The sequence below is a fragment of the Ovis canadensis genome, chromosome 3 (assembly GCF_042477335.2).
Source record: "Ovis canadensis isolate MfBH-ARS-UI-01 breed Bighorn chromosome 3, ARS-UI_OviCan_v2, whole genome shotgun sequence".
Taxonomy (NCBI): domain Eukaryota; kingdom Metazoa; phylum Chordata; class Mammalia; order Artiodactyla; family Bovidae; genus Ovis; species Ovis canadensis.
Window position 1 is genome coordinate 8,884,821 of NC_091247.1, and position 18,563 is coordinate 8,903,383.

Below are 18,563 nucleotides of genomic sequence, written 5' to 3' on the forward strand. Positions count from 1 at the left end.
AGAGATTCTGTGGTGATGGAGCCATTCTGTGTCATCTGTGATGATAAATAAATGAACCTACACATGATAAGATTGCATGTGACACCAGGGAAACCTAAGGCCAGCGGATTGCATCAGTGACAATTTTCTGGTTGTGACTGATCCTGCACTAATGTTATTATGCCAGATGTTACCACTGGGGGAAACTGGGGAAAGGATACCTGGAATCTCTCTGTGTTTTTCTGATAACTACGTTATAAGAATCTATGATGCTCTCAAAATAAAAAGGTTAAGTTTAAAAACACCTGTATCTGAGCTGAAATTCTTTCACTCATCCCATAAACAGTTCCTGAGCACCTAAGACGTACCAGGTATACTGAGCTAGGTGCTAAACCTAAGATGTGTGGTCCCCACAGTCATAGCACTTACGGTTCAGTGGGAAAATATAAAGGACATTGGACTTCACAGAACAAAAAGTGTGCAAGCACATCACACCTGTGTGTAGCAAAGCTGGTAACTGTACAACAGTCCCCTTTGGGATGTGGGTGTGCAGAGCAGAAGCCTGAAGGCCTGTCATTCTGCTCAGCTCAAGCCCCACCATCCAGGATTTCCCTGGTGACACAGTGGATAAGAAGTTGCCTGCCAATGCAGGAGACATGAGTTTGATCCCCAAAGATTCCACATACCCCAGAGCAACTACGCCCACATACCACAACTATAGAGTAGCCCCGGCTCACTGCAACTAGAGAAAGCCTGCACAGCAATGAAGACCTAAGCACAACCAAAAATTAATTAATTTTTTAAAAGACCCACCATCCAGAAACCTGGGAGCTGCTACCTACAAATGATTCCTACAAAGTGTAATGTCCACACGTCTGCTCCCTCCCTCTCCACTCTCTAGTGACCTTGGCTTCTTTCTTATAAGGTCAAGGCTGAAGGGATTTCCAGCTGAGTATAATTTGGTTTGGGAAACACTGCTCCACAAGACACCTATACGTGCATGACCACAAAGCGTTAAACAGAAACTTGTTTAAGAAGAAAAAATCAGCAGACAACATATGTTGCTGCAGACCTGCCTTGATCACCTGCAGATTTAACTTCTTTGGGGAAATCCCTCCAAAGTCTGTCTCCCTAGGTTCTCCAAGCTTCTCTTCTGAGATTGCCAAACTGTGCGTCCAGCTGTACCCAGACTCTGAAGGCAGGCATGCTGTCCAGAGCAGCATTTCTGAGCAGTACCCCGGCTAGCGGGAATCCTAGAGAATGGGAATCTCCCATCCTCGCTACTCAGAGTGATAGTTTTCCCTGATTTGGTTAGAAATTCAGACTCTTAGGCCCCACCCCAGACCTAATGAGACAAAATCAGCATTTTAACAAGATCCCCTGAGGATTCAAATGCATGTTGAACTTTGAGAAGCACTTGATTTTGGCTCTCAAACCTAGCTGTATATCACACTCATCTGGATTTCTTCTCCAATTTGTTTTATTATGAAATAGTTTAAGATGCAGAAAAATGAATATCATGAACATTATAGATACAATGAAAACCCCTGTGTACCTCTCCTTGATCTCATTTTCATCTCTCTCCTTTGACACAATTCGACTAAACAATTTGGTTTATACTTCCTACTTATCTTTGACATCTGTACCATGTAGTCATAAACCATATGCAGTATTGTTTAGCATGACTTTAAATTTTACACACTTGTATATCAAACCATGACTATCTCCAGCTTCTTTGAACACTTTGCTTTTGAGGTTTGTAAACGTTGATAGCCGTAACTCTAGTCATTGACTCACAGTGCTGTGTAGCCTCCTGCTGTGTCAATATCCCACTGATCCCCCATTCTCCTACAACTGGACATTTCATCAGTGATCATCTCCCATACTCAGCCAGCCAAGTCCTTCCATCTTATGGGTCCTCACTATTTGATGTCCAGATCCCTATAATAGCCTCGTCAGTCTTCTGGCCACCTCAACATACAATTTTAGGGTGGAAGAGACTTCCAGAAATGTGCAGAGACTTCCAGTCCAGAGACTCAAGGATCACTTGGTGTCCAACCTGCCACCTATGGTAATGCATTCTCTACCAGATACTTTAAATATAGCTAACAAGTCTCAATTACACGCTATCGTTTTTGTTATTGTTTAGTTTCTTAAGTTGTGTCTGACTCTTTTGCAACCCCATGGACTGGAACCCACAAAGCTCCTCTGTCCATGGGATTTCCCAGGCAAGAATACCGAAGTGGAATGCCATTTCCTTCTCCAGGGGATCTTTCCAAGCCAGGGATCAAACCTGTGTCTCCTGCATTGCAGGAGGATTCTTTGTCACTGAGCCACCAGGGAAGCCTATTACACACTATTAGTTGGTCCTACGTCTTCAACCTTTCACTTCTTAATTTCCTTATGATCACACCTGGGTCAGTGGTCCTGTCTGGCCCACTCTCTCCCTATCTCAGCAATCCAGCCACACTGCCCTTCTTCCTTTCCTTTAGCCTGCTGAGCATCGTTCTCATCTCAGGACCTGGAAAGCTCTCTACAAACTGCCTCTTCTTCTGATTCTTCTTCTGGACTTCATCCCTACTCCCCAGACAAGAAATTATTAATACAAAGAGGATACTGGATTAACATCTGCCACCCTTACTAGAATATAAGCATCCACAATGACAGGTTCTCTGTTGGTCTTGTTCAGTGCAAAACCCTTACATGTTACATAATACCTGGCACAGATATTAGCTCTTCAGTTCAGTTCAGTTCAGTTGCTCAGTCGTGTCTACCCTTTGCAACCCCATGAATCGCAGCACGCCAGGCCTCCCTGTCCATCACCATCTCCCGGAGTTCACTCAGACTCACGTCCATCGAGTCTGTGATGCCATCCAGCCATCTCATCCTCGGTCATCCCCTTCTCCTCCTGCCCCTAATCCCTCCCAGCATCAGAGTCTTTTCCAATGAGTCAACGCTTCGCATGAGGTGGCCAAAGCACTGGAGCTTCAGCTTTAGCATCATTCCTTCCAAAGAAATCCCAGGGCTCATCTCCTTCAGAATGCACTGGTTGGATCTCCTTGCAGTCCAAGGGACTCGCAAGAGTCTTCTCCAACACCACAGTTCAAAAGCATCAATTCTTCGGCGCTCAGCCTTCTTCACAGTCCAACTCTCACATCCATACATGACCACAGGAAAAACCGTAGCCTTGACTAGACGGACCTTAGTCAGCAAAGTAATGTCTCTGCTTTTGAATATACTATCTAGGTTGGTCATAACTTTTCTTCCAAGGAGTAAGCATCTTTTAATTTCATGGCTGTAATCACCATCTGCAGTGATTTTGGAGCCCAAAAAAATAAAGTCTGACACTGTTTCCACTGTTTCCCCATCTATTTCCCATGAAGTGATGGGACCAGATGCCATGATCTTCGTTTTCTGAATGTTGAGCTTTAAGCCAACTTTGTTGCTCTCCTCTTTCACTTTCATCAAGAGGCTTTTTAGTTCCTCTTCACTTTCTGCCATAAGGGTGGTGTCATCTGCATATCTGAGGTTATTGATATTTCTCCTGGCAATCTTGATTCCAGCTTGTGTTTCTTCCAGTCCAGCGTTTCTCATGATGTACTCTGCATAGAAGTTAAATAAGCAGGGTGACAATATACAGCCTTGACGTACTCCTTTTCCTATCTGGAACCAGTCTGTTGTTCCATGTCCAGTTCTAACTGTTGCTTCCTGATGTGCATACAGATTTCTCAAGAGGCAGGTCAGGTGGTCTGGTATTCCCATCTCTTTCAGAATTTTCCACAGTTTATTGTGATCCACACAGTCAAAGGCTTTGGCATAGTCAAGAAAGCAGAAATAGATGTTTTTCTGGAACTCTCTCACTTTTTCCATGATCCAGCGGATGTTGGCAATTTGATCTCTGGTTCCTCTGCCTTTTCTAAAACCAGCTTGAACATCAGGAAGTTCACGGTTCACGTATTGCTGAAGCCTGGCCTGGAGAATTTTGAGCATTACTTTACTAGCATGTGAGATGAGTGCAATTGTGCGGTAGTTTCAGCATTCTTTGCCATTATCTTTCTTTGGGATTGGAATGAAAACTGACCTTTTCCAGTCCTGTGGCCACTGCTGAGTTTTCCAAATTTGCTGGCATATTGAGTGCAGCACTTTCACAGCATCATCTTTCAGGATTTGAAACAGCTCAACCAGAATTCCATCACCTCCACTAGCTTTGTTCGTAGTGATGCTTTCTAAGGCCCACTTGACTTCACATTCCAAGATGTCTGGCTCTAGATTAGTGATCACATCATCATGAATATCTGGGTCATGAAGATCTTTTTTGTACAGTTCTTCCATGTATTCTTGCCACCTCTTCTTAATATCTTCTGCTTCTGTTAGGTCCAGACCATTTCTGTCCTTTATCAAGCCCATCTTTGCATGAAATGTTCCCTTGGTATCTCTAATTTTCTTAAAGAGATCTCTAGTCTTTCCCAGTCTGTTGTTTTCCTCGATTTCTTTGCATTGATCACTGAAGAAGGCTTTCTTATCTCTCCTTGCTATTCTTTGGAACTCTGCATTCAGATGCTTATATCTTTCCTTTTCTCCTTTGCTTTTCGCCTCTCTTCTTTTCACAGCTATTTGTAAGGCCTCGTCAGACAGCCATTTTGCTTTTTTGCATTTCTTTTCCATGGGGATGGTCTTGATCCCTGTCTCCTATACAATGTCACGAAGCTCATTCCATAGTTCATCAGGCACTCTGTCTATCAGATCTAGGCCCTTAAATCTATTTCTCACTTCCACTGTATAATCATAAGGGATTTGATTTAGGTCATACCTGAATGGTCTAGCAGTTTTCCCTACTTTCTTCAATTTGAGTCTGAATTTGGTAATAAGGAGTTCATGATCTGAGCCACAGTCAGCTCCTGGTCTTGTTTTTGTTGACTGTATAGAGCTTCTCCATCTTTGGCTGCAAAGAATGTAATCAATCTGATTTTGGTGTTGACCACCTGGTGATGTCCATGTGTAGAGTCTTCTCTTGTGTTGGTGGAAGAGGGTGTTTGCTATGACCAGTGCATTTTCTTGGCAAAACTCTATTAGTCGTTGCCCTGCTTCATTCTACATTCCAAGGCCAAATTTGCCTGTTACTCCAGGTGTTTCTTGACTTCCTACTTTTGCATTCCAGTCCCCTATAATGAAAAGGACATCTTTTTTGGGTGTTAGTTCTAAAAGGTCTTGTAGGTCTTCATAAAACCATTCAACTTCAGTTTTTTCAGCATTACTGGTTGGGGCATAGACTTGGATAACTGTGATATTAGCTTTTAGTGGGGTTTTATTGAATTATGAATGAATGAATGAATGAGTGAATAATAGTCAGCCAGCCAATCCTTTGGGGCCACATAAAACAAGATCACTTCTACAGGAAAGCCCTTCCAATGTCTGAAGAAAGCCACTGGGTCCTCTAGGATTTTCCTTCTTTGCAGGGGGCTGGGAGAGACACAGGAGGGTGAGGCCAGCCATACACATAGGTACCCAGAGAAGAGGCGGGGTAAGCACAGGGGCCGCTTCAGAGCTTTCTCAAGGATCAGGCCTGGAGAGACACTACCAGCTGCTCACAAGTCCACTGTCGGCTGCTGCTGGAAGTGAGCAGCGTTATACAGCATATTTGTGAAATTTCGTTTCTGAGTCAGACCTGAAAATACTGTAAATGTTGTCTCAGGTTAATCTCAGTAACTTCGCTTCAGAAGTGAATCCAATGCCAGTAATAGGAGCAAACAAAGAAAATGCTGTGGGGGCCATCACAATGAATACATTGTGACATCATTCACTAGCCATTAGCTAACGATGAGGCTGGCATTTCCTATGTCTAGTGGTTGGCATCTTTCAATAAACAGGTAATATAATTAAGTGCAACAGATCACACTGTAACATTACAAAGTGGATCAGCTGCAAGTGTCAAACTTATCCAACTGTGAACTTAAGATTCTTGCATTTTATTGCATGTAAATTATAGTACAATAAGAAATTACTTTAAAATGTTATACAGAGTAAAAAAGAAACTCTGATGCTAAATTTAAATAAGTTAACATCTGTATGTATAGAGAAATTCCATGTGCGTAAGGGTTGCCTGATATTTACTCAGCCCTGTAATAACCCACCACTAATTTACTGTCTGATTTTCGACAAGAAACAGCCTTTCATGGGGCCTCAGTTCTACAGCTGTAAAATGGGGCTTGATTTACAAATTAATTCAACAAATACTGATAAACATGGGACAGTTCTCATGGGGCTGTTGGATTTAAACAGAAAACACACACTAGCATGGTGAATAGTTTGGAGCTCAACAACTACTTGAAGAAACAGAGATTGTGCATCCATGTGCTTCATTAGCAATAAGGTATGTGCATTTGAACAACACAAAGAAGAAAAAGAAAGTCTCTTTGTGGAAATCCAGAGCTAAGCTAGGCTCTCCTGTGATCTAAAATGCTCTAACTTTAAGAAATATCAGTCAGGGAGGAGAAACTTTCCCTCTACTCTTCATGTTCTGTAGCTGATGCCTGGGAATTAAGCTGACGAAAGACAGATGAACAGAAGAAAAGGCATACAAATTTTATTTCTAATTTTACATGCAGAAGGGCTGCACAGAAAAGAAAACCCCAAAGAGCAGTTAGAGACTCATGTACCATTTAAACAAAGGGCAATAAATTGTGGAGAAGTGACTAGACTTAAAAAAGGGGGCCAGATTTGGGGATTCTGGGAGGGTCAGTCATGGGGAGGGAGCCACGTGGGGGAAAGCAGTGATAGACTGGGTTACTTAGAAAGGCTTTTTCATGTAAACTCACCTTGGTGCAGTCTCTGTCTCTGGTAGCAAGGGCTGTTCTCCTCCTTGGTAAAGAGAGGGGAGGGGGTACCTTCACATAGAGAAATTAATGCCCTGCTTTTAGGCAGATGGGGGCGGGCAGATGTTCTTCCTATATCTGCCTTTTCTCAGCTGCCTTCAGCTCAAAATAATCTTTATGCCAAAGTGGCATTTTTGGGGTGGTGTATCTTGATCTGCTTTATAGCCCATATCAATATGTGAAAAATTCTTAGTCTCAAATGTAAAGGTAAATGCTTGTGGAACTGACTGAATTTTCCCTGGAAATAACCTAGGAGAGGGGGAAGGCTCCTCCCACTGCTTTTTAAATGACCTGTATATTTTATTCTAATTTTTAGGACCAATTTAGATCCCTTGTTACTTAGTAAGTCATGTCTGATTCTTTGTGACCCCACGGACGGTAGCACATCAGGCTCTTCTGTTCTCCATTATCCCTGAAATTTGCTCACATTCATGTCCATTGAGTCGCTGATGCTATCAAACCATCTCATTGTTTGCCGTCCCCTTCTTCTTTTGCTTTTAATCCTTCCCAGCATCAGGGTATTTTCCAACAAGCTGACTCTTCGCATCAGGTGGCTACTCCATACTTACTTGTGCTCTGGTTTTCTCCAGATACATTCAGACCATGTACTAGAAGAAAAGCAGCTTACTCTGTGCTTTTAAGGTCAAACTATACTTGTGAAAGAGTTTCTAAAATGTTAACTTCACCAAGGTACTCTGATCCTGAGATGGTCTACAAAAATGAGACTTTGAGACCAAGGATGAGAGAGTGGAGGGGTGGGGGGATGTTTTTCAAAGAAAGCAAAATAATAGATAGACCAAATTCACAGAAATATAGAAGGCAAAAGGATTTTAACCAAGAACATTTGTTAATATAGGAGATGACAGGAAAACAACCAGCCTCCATCCAAAGCCAAATGGGATTTATAAAGATGAGGGTTAGTTTAGGTGAATTTAGGGCACGGCAGCCTGAACTATTTCCTTCTGCTTCTTATAAGCAATGATTAAAAAGACTATCTAACACTATTTATAGTGTGCCCTCATGGGGTGCTGTACTGTACTTCGAGATGAGGTGAGCACCAAAAATGGGTTGCTGGCCCTTGAGGACTGTAAAATTTGAAAGAATAGAAAATGTGAATAGTCAAAGGAATAAAATTTTTAGTAATGGCATAACCTCCTTGAGGAAAAATGACTGCTGTTAGTGATTGTTCCTCCAGGGGATGTGGAGCTCAGTGGTGTAGCTTCTGTTCCCAGAAAAGGACCAGGACATCCTGGCAGAGTGACACCATACTTCTCCCTGACTTACATCACACAGAGCAGCAAGGCAGTGCTGAACCTTAAGCCACCCTTGAAAGGTGAAGACCCACATTCCTTTCCCTTCCATTTGGGTCACTCACCTCCCTGGGGACCTCACTACTCCTGCACCTTCAAATACTGCCTCTCTGCTAACCCAAACCAAATCTCCAACTCAAAACTTTTTCTCCAACTGCAAGTTCTGACTTCCAACTGCTGGACGTGGTTCTGTGAACCCCCTGGGACCCCTAAAACATAACACGCCCCCCAGGCACCCTCACTCCCACTCCTCACTCACATCTTGGTCAGCAGCACTGCCATGTTCTTCTTAGTCACTTGAGGTTCAAGCTCAGGGTCATCACCCAGATTTTCTCCATATCCAACATCTAATCAGCCTCCAAGCCCTGGTACAGGCCTGCACAGTGTTGCTTTTGATTGGTGCATGTTTGTATGTGAGTACTTGTATTTCATTATTTTTAAAAATTTTTGGTCATGTATATTTTTGGTGTCCTTTTTAAAATTTATTTTTATTTGGAGGATAATTGCTTTACAATGTTGTGTTGGTTTCTGTCATACTACAATGTCAATCAGCCATAAGTATACATATATAAGTATACATATATCCCTTCCTCTTAATTCTCCCTGCCATTCCTCACTCCATCCCACCCATCTAGGTTGTCACCGGGAGCTTAACCTAACTCTATATGTCATTCTTTGAAGAAATAAAGCTCACTTCCTTCAAAATTCACAGAGTCCAAAGGGCCATACAAGAGAAAGTCTCTCCTCTCCTCCCTCTTGGCCCCACGCCCCCTCTCCCATTTCCTCTCCCCACCAGTAGCCTCTACTGTTTAGTGTGTGTCTGCCAGAGATGCTGTGTGCATTTACAAAGAAAGACAAACATATATTCCCTTTTGCCTTTGGTAAATACATTAGTAGTAAACCATTCACAATTCCATTCTTTTTGTTATTTTTTTCACTTAATGTACCTTGGCAATCTTTCCAAATCAGTACCAAAAGAGCTCCTGTAATTTTTTCTTTTGGCTACATACTATTCCATTGAGTAGACACACCATATTTTATTTAACCAGTTTCCTAGGTAAATGGTTTTAAACCTTTTGCTACTAATAATAAACTGCAATATATAACCTGGTACATGCCATTTTGCACTTGAGGATATTTCCAGAACTATACCATGTCTCGTAGTCCTTTGTCCCTCCTTCTCCTTTTCATTTCCACTTTCTCTGCTTTAGCTTAGACTTTCATTATTGCAGAAGGCTCCTAGTTGGCACCTTTGTTCTATTACCTTTAACTTCAGTTCAGTTCAGTTCAGTCGCTCAGTCACGCCTGACTCTTTGCGACTCCATGGACTACAGCACGCCAGGCCTCCCTGTCCATCACCAACTCCCAGAGTTTGCTCAAACTCATGTCCATTGAGTCAGTGATGCCATCCAGCCGTCTCATCCTCTGTCGTCCCCTTCTCCTCCCGCCTTCAATCTTTCCCAGCATCAGGGTCTTTTCAAATGAGTCAGTTTTTCACATCAGGTGGCCAAAGTATGACCTTTAACTTATCCAACAAATATTTAGTGAGCACTTTCTATGTGCCAGACACTTTGTAAAGACCAGGAAGAACAAGAGAATTAAAAAGTAAATAAATAAAACCTCCTTCTAGCCAGACCCATACAAATCCTAGCCTGCCTCACAACTGTCTGAGCTTTAGGAGGCTTTTAATAAATCAAACTGCTCTCTTCTCTGTATTTGGAATCAGTTGAGAATTAGTGACAGGAGTCAGGCAAATGGAAATTGAAACATCAATTTCCTTATTGTTGGAGTTTCATTGGCAAATGTGGCCAAGACCAACAGCCACCTGGGCTTCCTACTACTTCCCCTCATTTAAACCCAGAGGCTTTCTCTCCAGCTCTGTGTTTTTTAACCAAGGAGACTTTTATTCAGGAGCAAACTAGGTTTTAGATAGCTTCTGAGAGCTATTTTAGAATGTTAAATATGTACTGTGGTTAGCTGCTCAGTTGTCTCTGACTCTTTGTGACCGCATGGACTGTAGCCCGCCAGGCTCCTCCATCCATGGGGATTCTCCAGGCAAGAATACAGGAGTGGGCTGCCACACCCTCCTCCAGGGGACCTTCCCATGTTTAAATATGAAATTGCCTAAGTTTGTATAATGCCTTGATTATAAACTCTTTCAAACATATGAAAACTTTCTCCAAAAGATCAACAAGTAAACCACTGCTAATTCAGCCTAGTGATGGAAATGAATCTGAATTGTAGTTTTAAAAAAATCCACTTGTTGCTAGGATATTGTAACTAATCATAGGAAGGACTGATGGTTTTTAAAAAAATAGGCAGGGACTTCCCTGGTGGTCCAGTGGCTGAGATTACCCAGCTCCCAATCAGTTCAGGGGGCCCAGGTTCTGTGCCTGGTCAGTGAACTAGATTCTACATGCTGCAACCAAGACCCAAGGCAACCACATAAAGAAAGAAATACACATTTTTTAAAAAGAGTGGGCAGATAATTCAGATGGGACCCCAGAATTGATGCTTTTGAACTGTGGTGTTGGAGAAGACTCTTAAGAGTCTCTTGGACTCCAAGGAGATCAAACAGGTCAATCCTAAAGGAAATCAGTCCTGAATATTCATTGAAGGACTGATGCTGAAGCTGAAGCTCTAATACTCTGGCCGCCTGATGAGAAGAACTCACTGAAAAAGAACATGATGCTGGGAAAGATTGAAGAAAGGAGGAGAAGGGAACGATGGAGGATGAGATGGTTGGATGGCATCACCGACTCAATGAACATAAATTTGAGCAAGCTTTGGGAGTTGGTGATGGACAGGGAAGCCTGGCATGCTGCAGTCCATGGGTCGCAAAGAGTCAGACATGAAACTGACCAACTGCGACTAAACCGACTGACTTTGCTTCTTGTAGGGTCGGACACAGCCCTGAAATGAGGTTATGAATGAGGAGACATGAGGATGCAAAGAGACTCGTTGTGTGCCTTCTGCCCTCCCTTCCCAGCTGAACCTGCTTTCTCAGAGGAGCCCCATAGCTTCCCGAATCATCAAACTCAACAGAAGATATTGTTTTGATCTTCAAACTTTCTGTTACATTCAACACCTTCAGCCCCAGGTCTGGGTCCCACCACTAAGGATTCTAATTTAATCAGTTCCACGATCCATATTTTTAAAAAAACTTCCTAAGTTATTTTTGTGATTGGTCAGAGAGCACTCTCCTTTCTGAAACTGCCCCTCTGGCTTTTCTGACTCCTTCAAATTATGTTGTCTACTTCCTGAGCCCTCTCACTGCTCACCAGGGAAGCAAGAACTGCCTCCTCTGCCCTGGTAACAGACATTCCCCCCAGAACTAGGAATGGAAATGTGTCCCAGGCTGGGAAACTCAAGTCCTTTCCCAGGGTTCCTCTAACTGATGGGAAAATATATTTTTTAATTAATTTATTTTTAATTGAAGGATAATTGCTTTACAATATTGTATTGGTTTCTGCCATACATCAACATGTATACATCAACATGAATCAGCATACATACAACATGCCATATAGCAACATGAATCAGCCATAGGTATACACCAGGGCTTTCCTGGTGGCTGAGATGGTAAAGAATCTGCCTACAATGCAGGAGACCTGGCTTCTATCCCTGGGTTGGGAAGATTGCCTGGAGAAGGCAGTGGGAACCCACTCTAGTATCCTTGCCTGGAGAATTCCATTGACTGAGGAGCCTGGGAGGTTAGTCCATGGGGTCACAAAGAGTTGGACATGACTGAGTGACTAACGCTTTCACTTTCATACATATGTCAATGGGGAAGATTTGTCCTCTCAAGTAGCAAGTCTGAGAACATACCCCATGCCGCCCAAGATCGTACTCACTGCAGTGGTGAAAACTCGTGGATGGTAGGAGACACGGAGGTCAACAGGCAGAAAGAAAGCAGGCTAAGGAGTGGGAGCTTGAGGGTGTGGACTGACTGTTCCTGGATCCAGTTGACCCTGAGGCACGATCTGTCCCTTTCCTTAGTTTGGTCACATGAACCTACACATTCTCCTTTTACACCTAAACTATTTTGAGATGGGTTTCTGTCACAACCAACAAGCCCCTCTGTAGTTCATCTCTTAGTTGGTTTTTTGGCCTCCTCACTGCACACATCAGTGAAATTAACTTTTCAAAATCAGAGCCCAAACCATCACTTGTCTGTCTCAAAAACCACTCAGTGTCCCACTGTCCTGGGATTAAGTACAACACCTTTCACAATATGTCCCCCCATCTGACTTTCCAGACTTCCTACTACTTCGCCATACAAGTGGCAAATCAGGATCTGGCCATCTAGAACACCCTTCTCCTACCTCTGCTGATTAAAATCTATTCAAGAAAAAGGAAAGAAGGAAGGTTCTCCTCCTTTTTCAAGATCCACTTCACTTTACTCTAAGAAGACTCTTTTTACTAAGAACTTCCTGCCTCCAAAGATGTAATTATATCCCTCCTCAGAACTAGAAGTTCTCAGTTCACATATTATTGAAGCCTGCCCCCAACAGCAGTATCTAACAATCTCTGTCTCATTCTGTCTCAGATTTTGTGCTGCCTCATCTCAAGACCCTCTCTTTAAGGGCAAGACCATCACTCAGTTGCCAGAGTCAAAACTCTGAGGGTCACTTCCTCACCTCACCACCCATGCATTTACCAGGTCCACTCTAACTTTCCTCTTAATTATTCCTTAACCCAATCCCATTGTTCCTGCCACTCATCAGAACACTTAATATCTCTTACCTGGCCACTCTGATAGGTCTCCCGGCTGCTAGCTTTTTTCTTCTGCAATCTAGCTGCCCATTGATACCAGTAATCATTCCAGTATGCAAATCTGACCATGCTCTGCCCTAGCTAAGAGAGTCAAGACCAAACTTCCTAGCAAGGAGGTTAAGCCCCCCACTGCTTATCCCAGGCTCATTGCTCACCACTCCCCAAGAAGCACCAGTCAGACCAGACTATTTGTGGCTCCCCTCAAATCTAGAATGCTTTAATGCTGCTGGCCTTTGCACAGATGGTCCCCTCTGTCTGGGAACGCCTCCCTCGCCTCTGCCTGGTAAAGGTCTCATCCTTTAGGTAGTCCCTCCACTGAGAAATCTCCCTGGACTTCCCTAGGTAACAGCACTTCCACAAGCCCCAGCTTAATCTGGAAGGAGATGCTCCCTCTGCATGCTCAGTGCCTATAACAAGGCCCAGCGCAGCACACAAGTGCTCAGTAAGCTGATTTGTGACCACTCACCTAGACATCCTGGTGACATCCAGGATGTGTGAAGTCAAGACATCCTGGAGTGTGAAGTCAAGTGGGCCTTAGGAAGCATTACTATGAACAAAGCTAGTGGAGGTGATGGAATTCCAGCTGAGCTATTTCAAATCCTAAAAGATGATGCTGTGAAAGTGCTGCACTCAATATGCCAGAAAATTTGGGAAACTCAGCAGTAGCCACGGGACTAGAAAAGGTCAAGTTTTTGTTGCAATGCTGAAGAATGTACTCTACAACTGCACTCATTTCACATGCTAGCAGGGTAATGTTCAAAATCCTTCAAGCCAGGCTTCAATAATACATGAACCGAGAACTTCTAGATGTACAAGCTAGATTTAGATAAGGCAGAGGAACCAGAGATCAAATTGCCAACATCCACTGGATCACAGAAAAAGCAAGAGAATTCTAGAAAAACATCTACTTCTGCTTCATTGACTATGCTAAAGCCTTTGACTGTGTGGATCACAACAAACTGTGGAAAATTCTTCAAGAGATGGGAATACCAGACCACCTTACCTATCTCCTGAGAAACCTCTATGCAGGTCAAGAAGCAACAGTTACAACCAGACAATGAACTGGTTCCAAATTGGGAAAGGAGTTTGTCAAGGCTATATATTGCCACCCTGCTTATTTAACTTATATGTAGAGTACATCATGTGAAGTGCCAGGCTGGATGAAGCACAAGTTGGAAATCAGACTGCAGGGAGAAATATCAATAACCTCAGATATCCAGATGATACTACCCTAATGGCAGAAAGCAAAGAGGAACTAAAGAGCCTTTTGATGAAAGTGAAAGAAAGAGTGAAAAAGCTGGCTTAAAACTCAACATTCAAAAAATTAAGATCATGGCATCCAGTCCCATCACTTCATGGCAAATAGATGGAGGAAAAGTAGAAACAATGACAGACTTTTTTCTTGGACTTCAAGATCACTGTGGACGGTGTTGCAGTCATGAAATTAAAAGATACTTGCTCCTTGGAAGAAAAGCTATGACAAACCTAGAGAGTATATTACAAAGCTGAGACATCACATTGCTGACAAAGGTCCATATAGTCAAAGCTATGGTTTTTCCGGTAGTCATGTACAGATGTGAAAGTTGGACCATAAAGAATGCTGAATGCCAAAGAATTGATGCTTTCGAATTGTGGTGTTGGAGAAGACTCTTGAGAGTCCCTTGGACTGCAAGGAGATCAAACTAGTTAATCTTCAAGGAAATCAGTCCTGAATATTCATTGGAAGGACTGATGCTGAAGCTGAAGCTCCAATGCTTTGGCCACCTGATGTGAAGTGCCAACTCATTGTAAAAGACCCTGATGCTTTCCCTCATTGGAAAGACTGGGGGCAAGAGAAGGGGACGACAGAGAATGAGATGGTTGGATGGCATCATTGACTCAATGGAGATGAGTTTGAGCCAACTCCAGGAGATAGTGAAGGACAGGAAAGCCTGGTGTGCTACTGTCCATGGGTTTGGAAAGAGTTCAATACAACTGAAGAGAGTGAACAACAACAAAGATATAAGAATACTTTCTGGCAGAAAGCAGGCCTTGTATAACCATGGTACCTCACATAAGGCCCAACTTTGTGCTTGGTCAGCTTTATTGATGTGCAGTCAGGTCCTGCTGTATTATTCACTCCACAGAAGCAAGACACCCTGTGGACACTGACATGCCATAAACACTTTGCTCTTACTTGCACAGCTGAGGTTAGGAGAGTGGCACTGGGACTCAGTTCAGTTCAGTTCAGTCACTCAGTCGTGTCTGACTCTTTGCGACCCCATGAATCGCAGCACGCCAAGCCTCCCTGTCCATCATCAACTCCCGGAGTTCACTCAGACTCTCGTCCATCGAGTCAGTGATGCCATCCAGCCATCTCATCCTCTATCGTCCCCTTCTCCTCTCCTGCCCCCAATCCCTCCCAGCATCAGAGTCTTTTCCAATGAGTCAACTCTTCGCATGAGGTGGCCAAAGTACTGGAGTTTCAGCTTCAGCATCATTCCTTCCAAAGAAATCTCAGGGCTGATCTCCTTCAGAATGGACTGGGACTAGACAGGTGCAAATCTCTGCCCCATCACTTACAGAGCAGTGTGTTCTGAGCACGTGTTTCTAACTCTTTTGGACCTCGGCTTCCTCATCTGTAAGATGGAGCCAGCAGTAGTTACCTCGTCGGATTTTTTGGTGAAGACTAAAAAGAGAAAACGCATTTGGTATGTCTGCACAAGTGCCTGGCAGAGGTAGCCAGTAAATCTGTTGAATGAATGAGTTAGTGAATGAGCGGCCTGTAGAATGGCAGCAATAAAGACACATCTCTCTAGTCCGTTTTCCAGAAAACCCAACATCTGGCTCCAGTGAGTCCAGCCCTGACGCCCCTGAATCTGGGGTGCAGCCAAACCCCGCTTTCCCAAACCCCGCCTTCCCCGTTCCCGCCGCAGTTTCGCCAGCCCTGCGGCCGCCAATCACCAAGACCTGGTCCCACCCCTAAACATATTCTCCAATAGATCCTGGAAGGTCCCTCCTCAGGCTGCGGCCGCTGCATCTCATAGGCTGCCCAGCAGCGCTGCTCGCCCCTTTGACTACGTCATCCGCGCGGTGTACTGTGGGGCTTGTAGTAGAGACAGAAGCAGCGCCCCCTGCAGGGTTCGCTTTGAGGGCTGTTACTCTGGCCTGGAGCTTGGGAGGAAGGAGGAACACCATTCCCCTCATTTCACCTTTGGCTGATGAAGCCCAGGTTTCCCTGCTCTCCAGAGTAGAGCGCTAGGCCTGCCTGGACGCTAGTTACCAGCCACCTCCCAAGAAACAGGAGCATTTCGGTCAAATAATTCAGCGTTCACTGAAACTTTAGATTTCAGTTTACAGTCAAGGTGACATTCATTTCCCACATTCATAAATGGACCTACGGGGCCACTGTGGGAAGAATGGCGACATCTCTGAAACGCCAGCAGTGACTCCAGATTTCTCTGATTTCCTGGAAGAGCCCACTGCAGAACTAGCAATCCTGAATTTATCCAAACCCTGTGAACTTTGTCTATTTCAAACTGTATTGTCGCTTAAAATCATGCAAGCTATCAGTGGCTCCCCATTGCCTGAGATATAAAAATTTATACCCTTCAGGGCTTCCCTGATAGCTCAGTTGGTAAAGAATCCACCTGCAATGCGGGAGACCCCCGTTCCATTCCTGGGTCAGGAAGATCCCCTGGAGAAGGGATAGGCTACCCACTCCAGTCTTCTTGGTCTTCCCTTGCAGCTCTGCTGGGAAAGAATCCACCTGCAATGTGGGAGACCTGGGTTGGGAAGATCCCCTGGAGAAGGGAAAGGCTACCCACTCCAGTATTCTTGCCTGGAGAGTTCCATGGATTGTATAGTCCACAGAGCTGCAAAGAGTCAGACATGACTAACGGACTTTCACTTTCACTTTAGCTAGGCATATAAGGTGCTTCATAGCTATTTTGTATTTACTTATGCTAGGAAAGATTGGGGGCAGGAGAAGGGGATGACAGAGGATGAGACGGTTGGATGGCATCACCGACTCAGTGGACATGGGTTTGGGTGAACTCTGGGAGTTGTGATGGACAGGGAGGCCTGGTGTGCTGCAATTCATGGGGTTGCAAAGAGTCGGACACAACTGAGCGACTGAACTGAACTGATGTGTGGTTACATTTAACATTTCTCAACATTTGCTGCATATAAGAATTCCCTTGGGAGCTGTATAAAATATTGGTATCTGTGTCCCACCCTGACTTGCGAATCTTGGGTAGAATGTGCTGGCTTTCTGTTTCATAGCTCCCGGGCTGATTTTGTGCAGCCAGGGTTGCAGAACCACTGGTTTGAGAACCACTAGTTTAATGCCTGTCAACACTGCTGGGACCCATTTCCACGGATCCGAGCCTTTGCTCTTCAGTTTCCTCTGCTTCAGGTGGCTTTCTTTCCTTTTCCTGCCTGGCTGCCGCTCATCCTGACTGGCTAAGTGCAACTGCTTCTCGTTTTCCTCCCTGTCCTCCAGCAGATTCCTTCCTCCTGTAGCACTTTCTACATGCTCCTTTTCTAGTGGCATCAGAGTTATTAATATTTGGTTACTTGTCTGCCTTCCTGGAAAGGCTGTCCCTGGGTCAGAATCTCTGGGGTGGGCCTCAGGCATCAGCTGTTTCTTAAGCCCGATAGGTGATTCTGATTCATGGCCCTCGATGGAATTTAGGCTCGCAAAAGCACCAGGTACAGTAAGCACTGATCATTTTTGTTGCATGGAATCGATGAAGTATCTCTTGTTCTTAAGGCAATCATATTGTTGCAGCTAGTTGCCTTTGATTCCCCTGGAAAGCTAAGCACCCCTGTGTTGTAGTATCCTCTTCTTCATTCATTACTTATTCATTCATCCAGCAAATACTGTACACCCTAACAAAGCCCTGGGGACTCAGGAGAAATTTCATAAGAAAACATAGTCACCACCCTCTGGGACCTAGAATCTATTAATATATTAGTTATAACATAGTTATTATTATCATTTCTTCTGAATAGTAATTGGAATTTTCCCCTTCTAGATACTATTTGATAGCCACAGGTGAGGAGATATCTTATTTCCTTATATCCTGAGTATGTTGCTGGCACACTGAGGACATCCTGTAAATGTTTATTGAATCAAGATACCACATTTCATTGCACTTGTCACAATTTATTTGTGTGATTATTTGATTAATGACTAACTGTTCTATGAGCTATAAATCCCCTGAGAACAGGAGCTAAGTTCTGACACAAGGCCTGGCCAGAGTAGGTGCTCAATGATCATGGCTAAGTAAATACATAAATACATATAAGGCATCATTAAGAAATGGAAATGAAATTTCCCAATCAAGTATCCACTCCCCTCTCCCTCCATACTCTTCCCCCCAAAGATAATTTTCTTCCTGAGCATTAGGGGGTTTCAAGCTAGAGTGAGCATGAGCCCCAACTGAGATGATGCTTCTCTTACTTACTTACAGGTTGACCTGGGCCTCTACTTCAGGGTCTTTAGTTGGCCACGTCTGCAGGGGCTGGATGCCAAAGGACAGAGAGGACTTGGCTTTCCACATGAGGGTCTGTGTCATCTGATTCCCGCAGGGCCCTTTCGTCAGAGGGTCCATCAGAGGGCCTGGAGGCTGCAGTGCTGTAC

The 18,563-nt window shown here is 44.0% G+C and overlaps 1 protein-coding gene across 2 annotated transcripts in view; it reads right to left on the reverse strand.

The window, feature by feature from the left end:
• The window catches only part of GARNL3 (GTPase activating Rap/RanGAP domain like 3), a 165,717-nt gene that overhangs the window by 126,664 nt on the left and 20,490 nt on the right, over positions 1-18,563 (reverse strand). Inside the window, exon 2 of one of the 2 annotated variants that reach the window (XM_069580126.1) lies at positions 18,392-18,557. In XM_069580126.1, the coding sequence (XP_069436227.1) occupies positions 18,392-18,534 (143 nt within the window). In that variant the 5' untranslated portion in view covers positions 18,535-18,557. Of the gene's footprint in view, positions 1-18,391; position 18,563 lie in introns of both variants that reach the window. The other variant, XM_069580125.1, reaches the window with a different exon arrangement.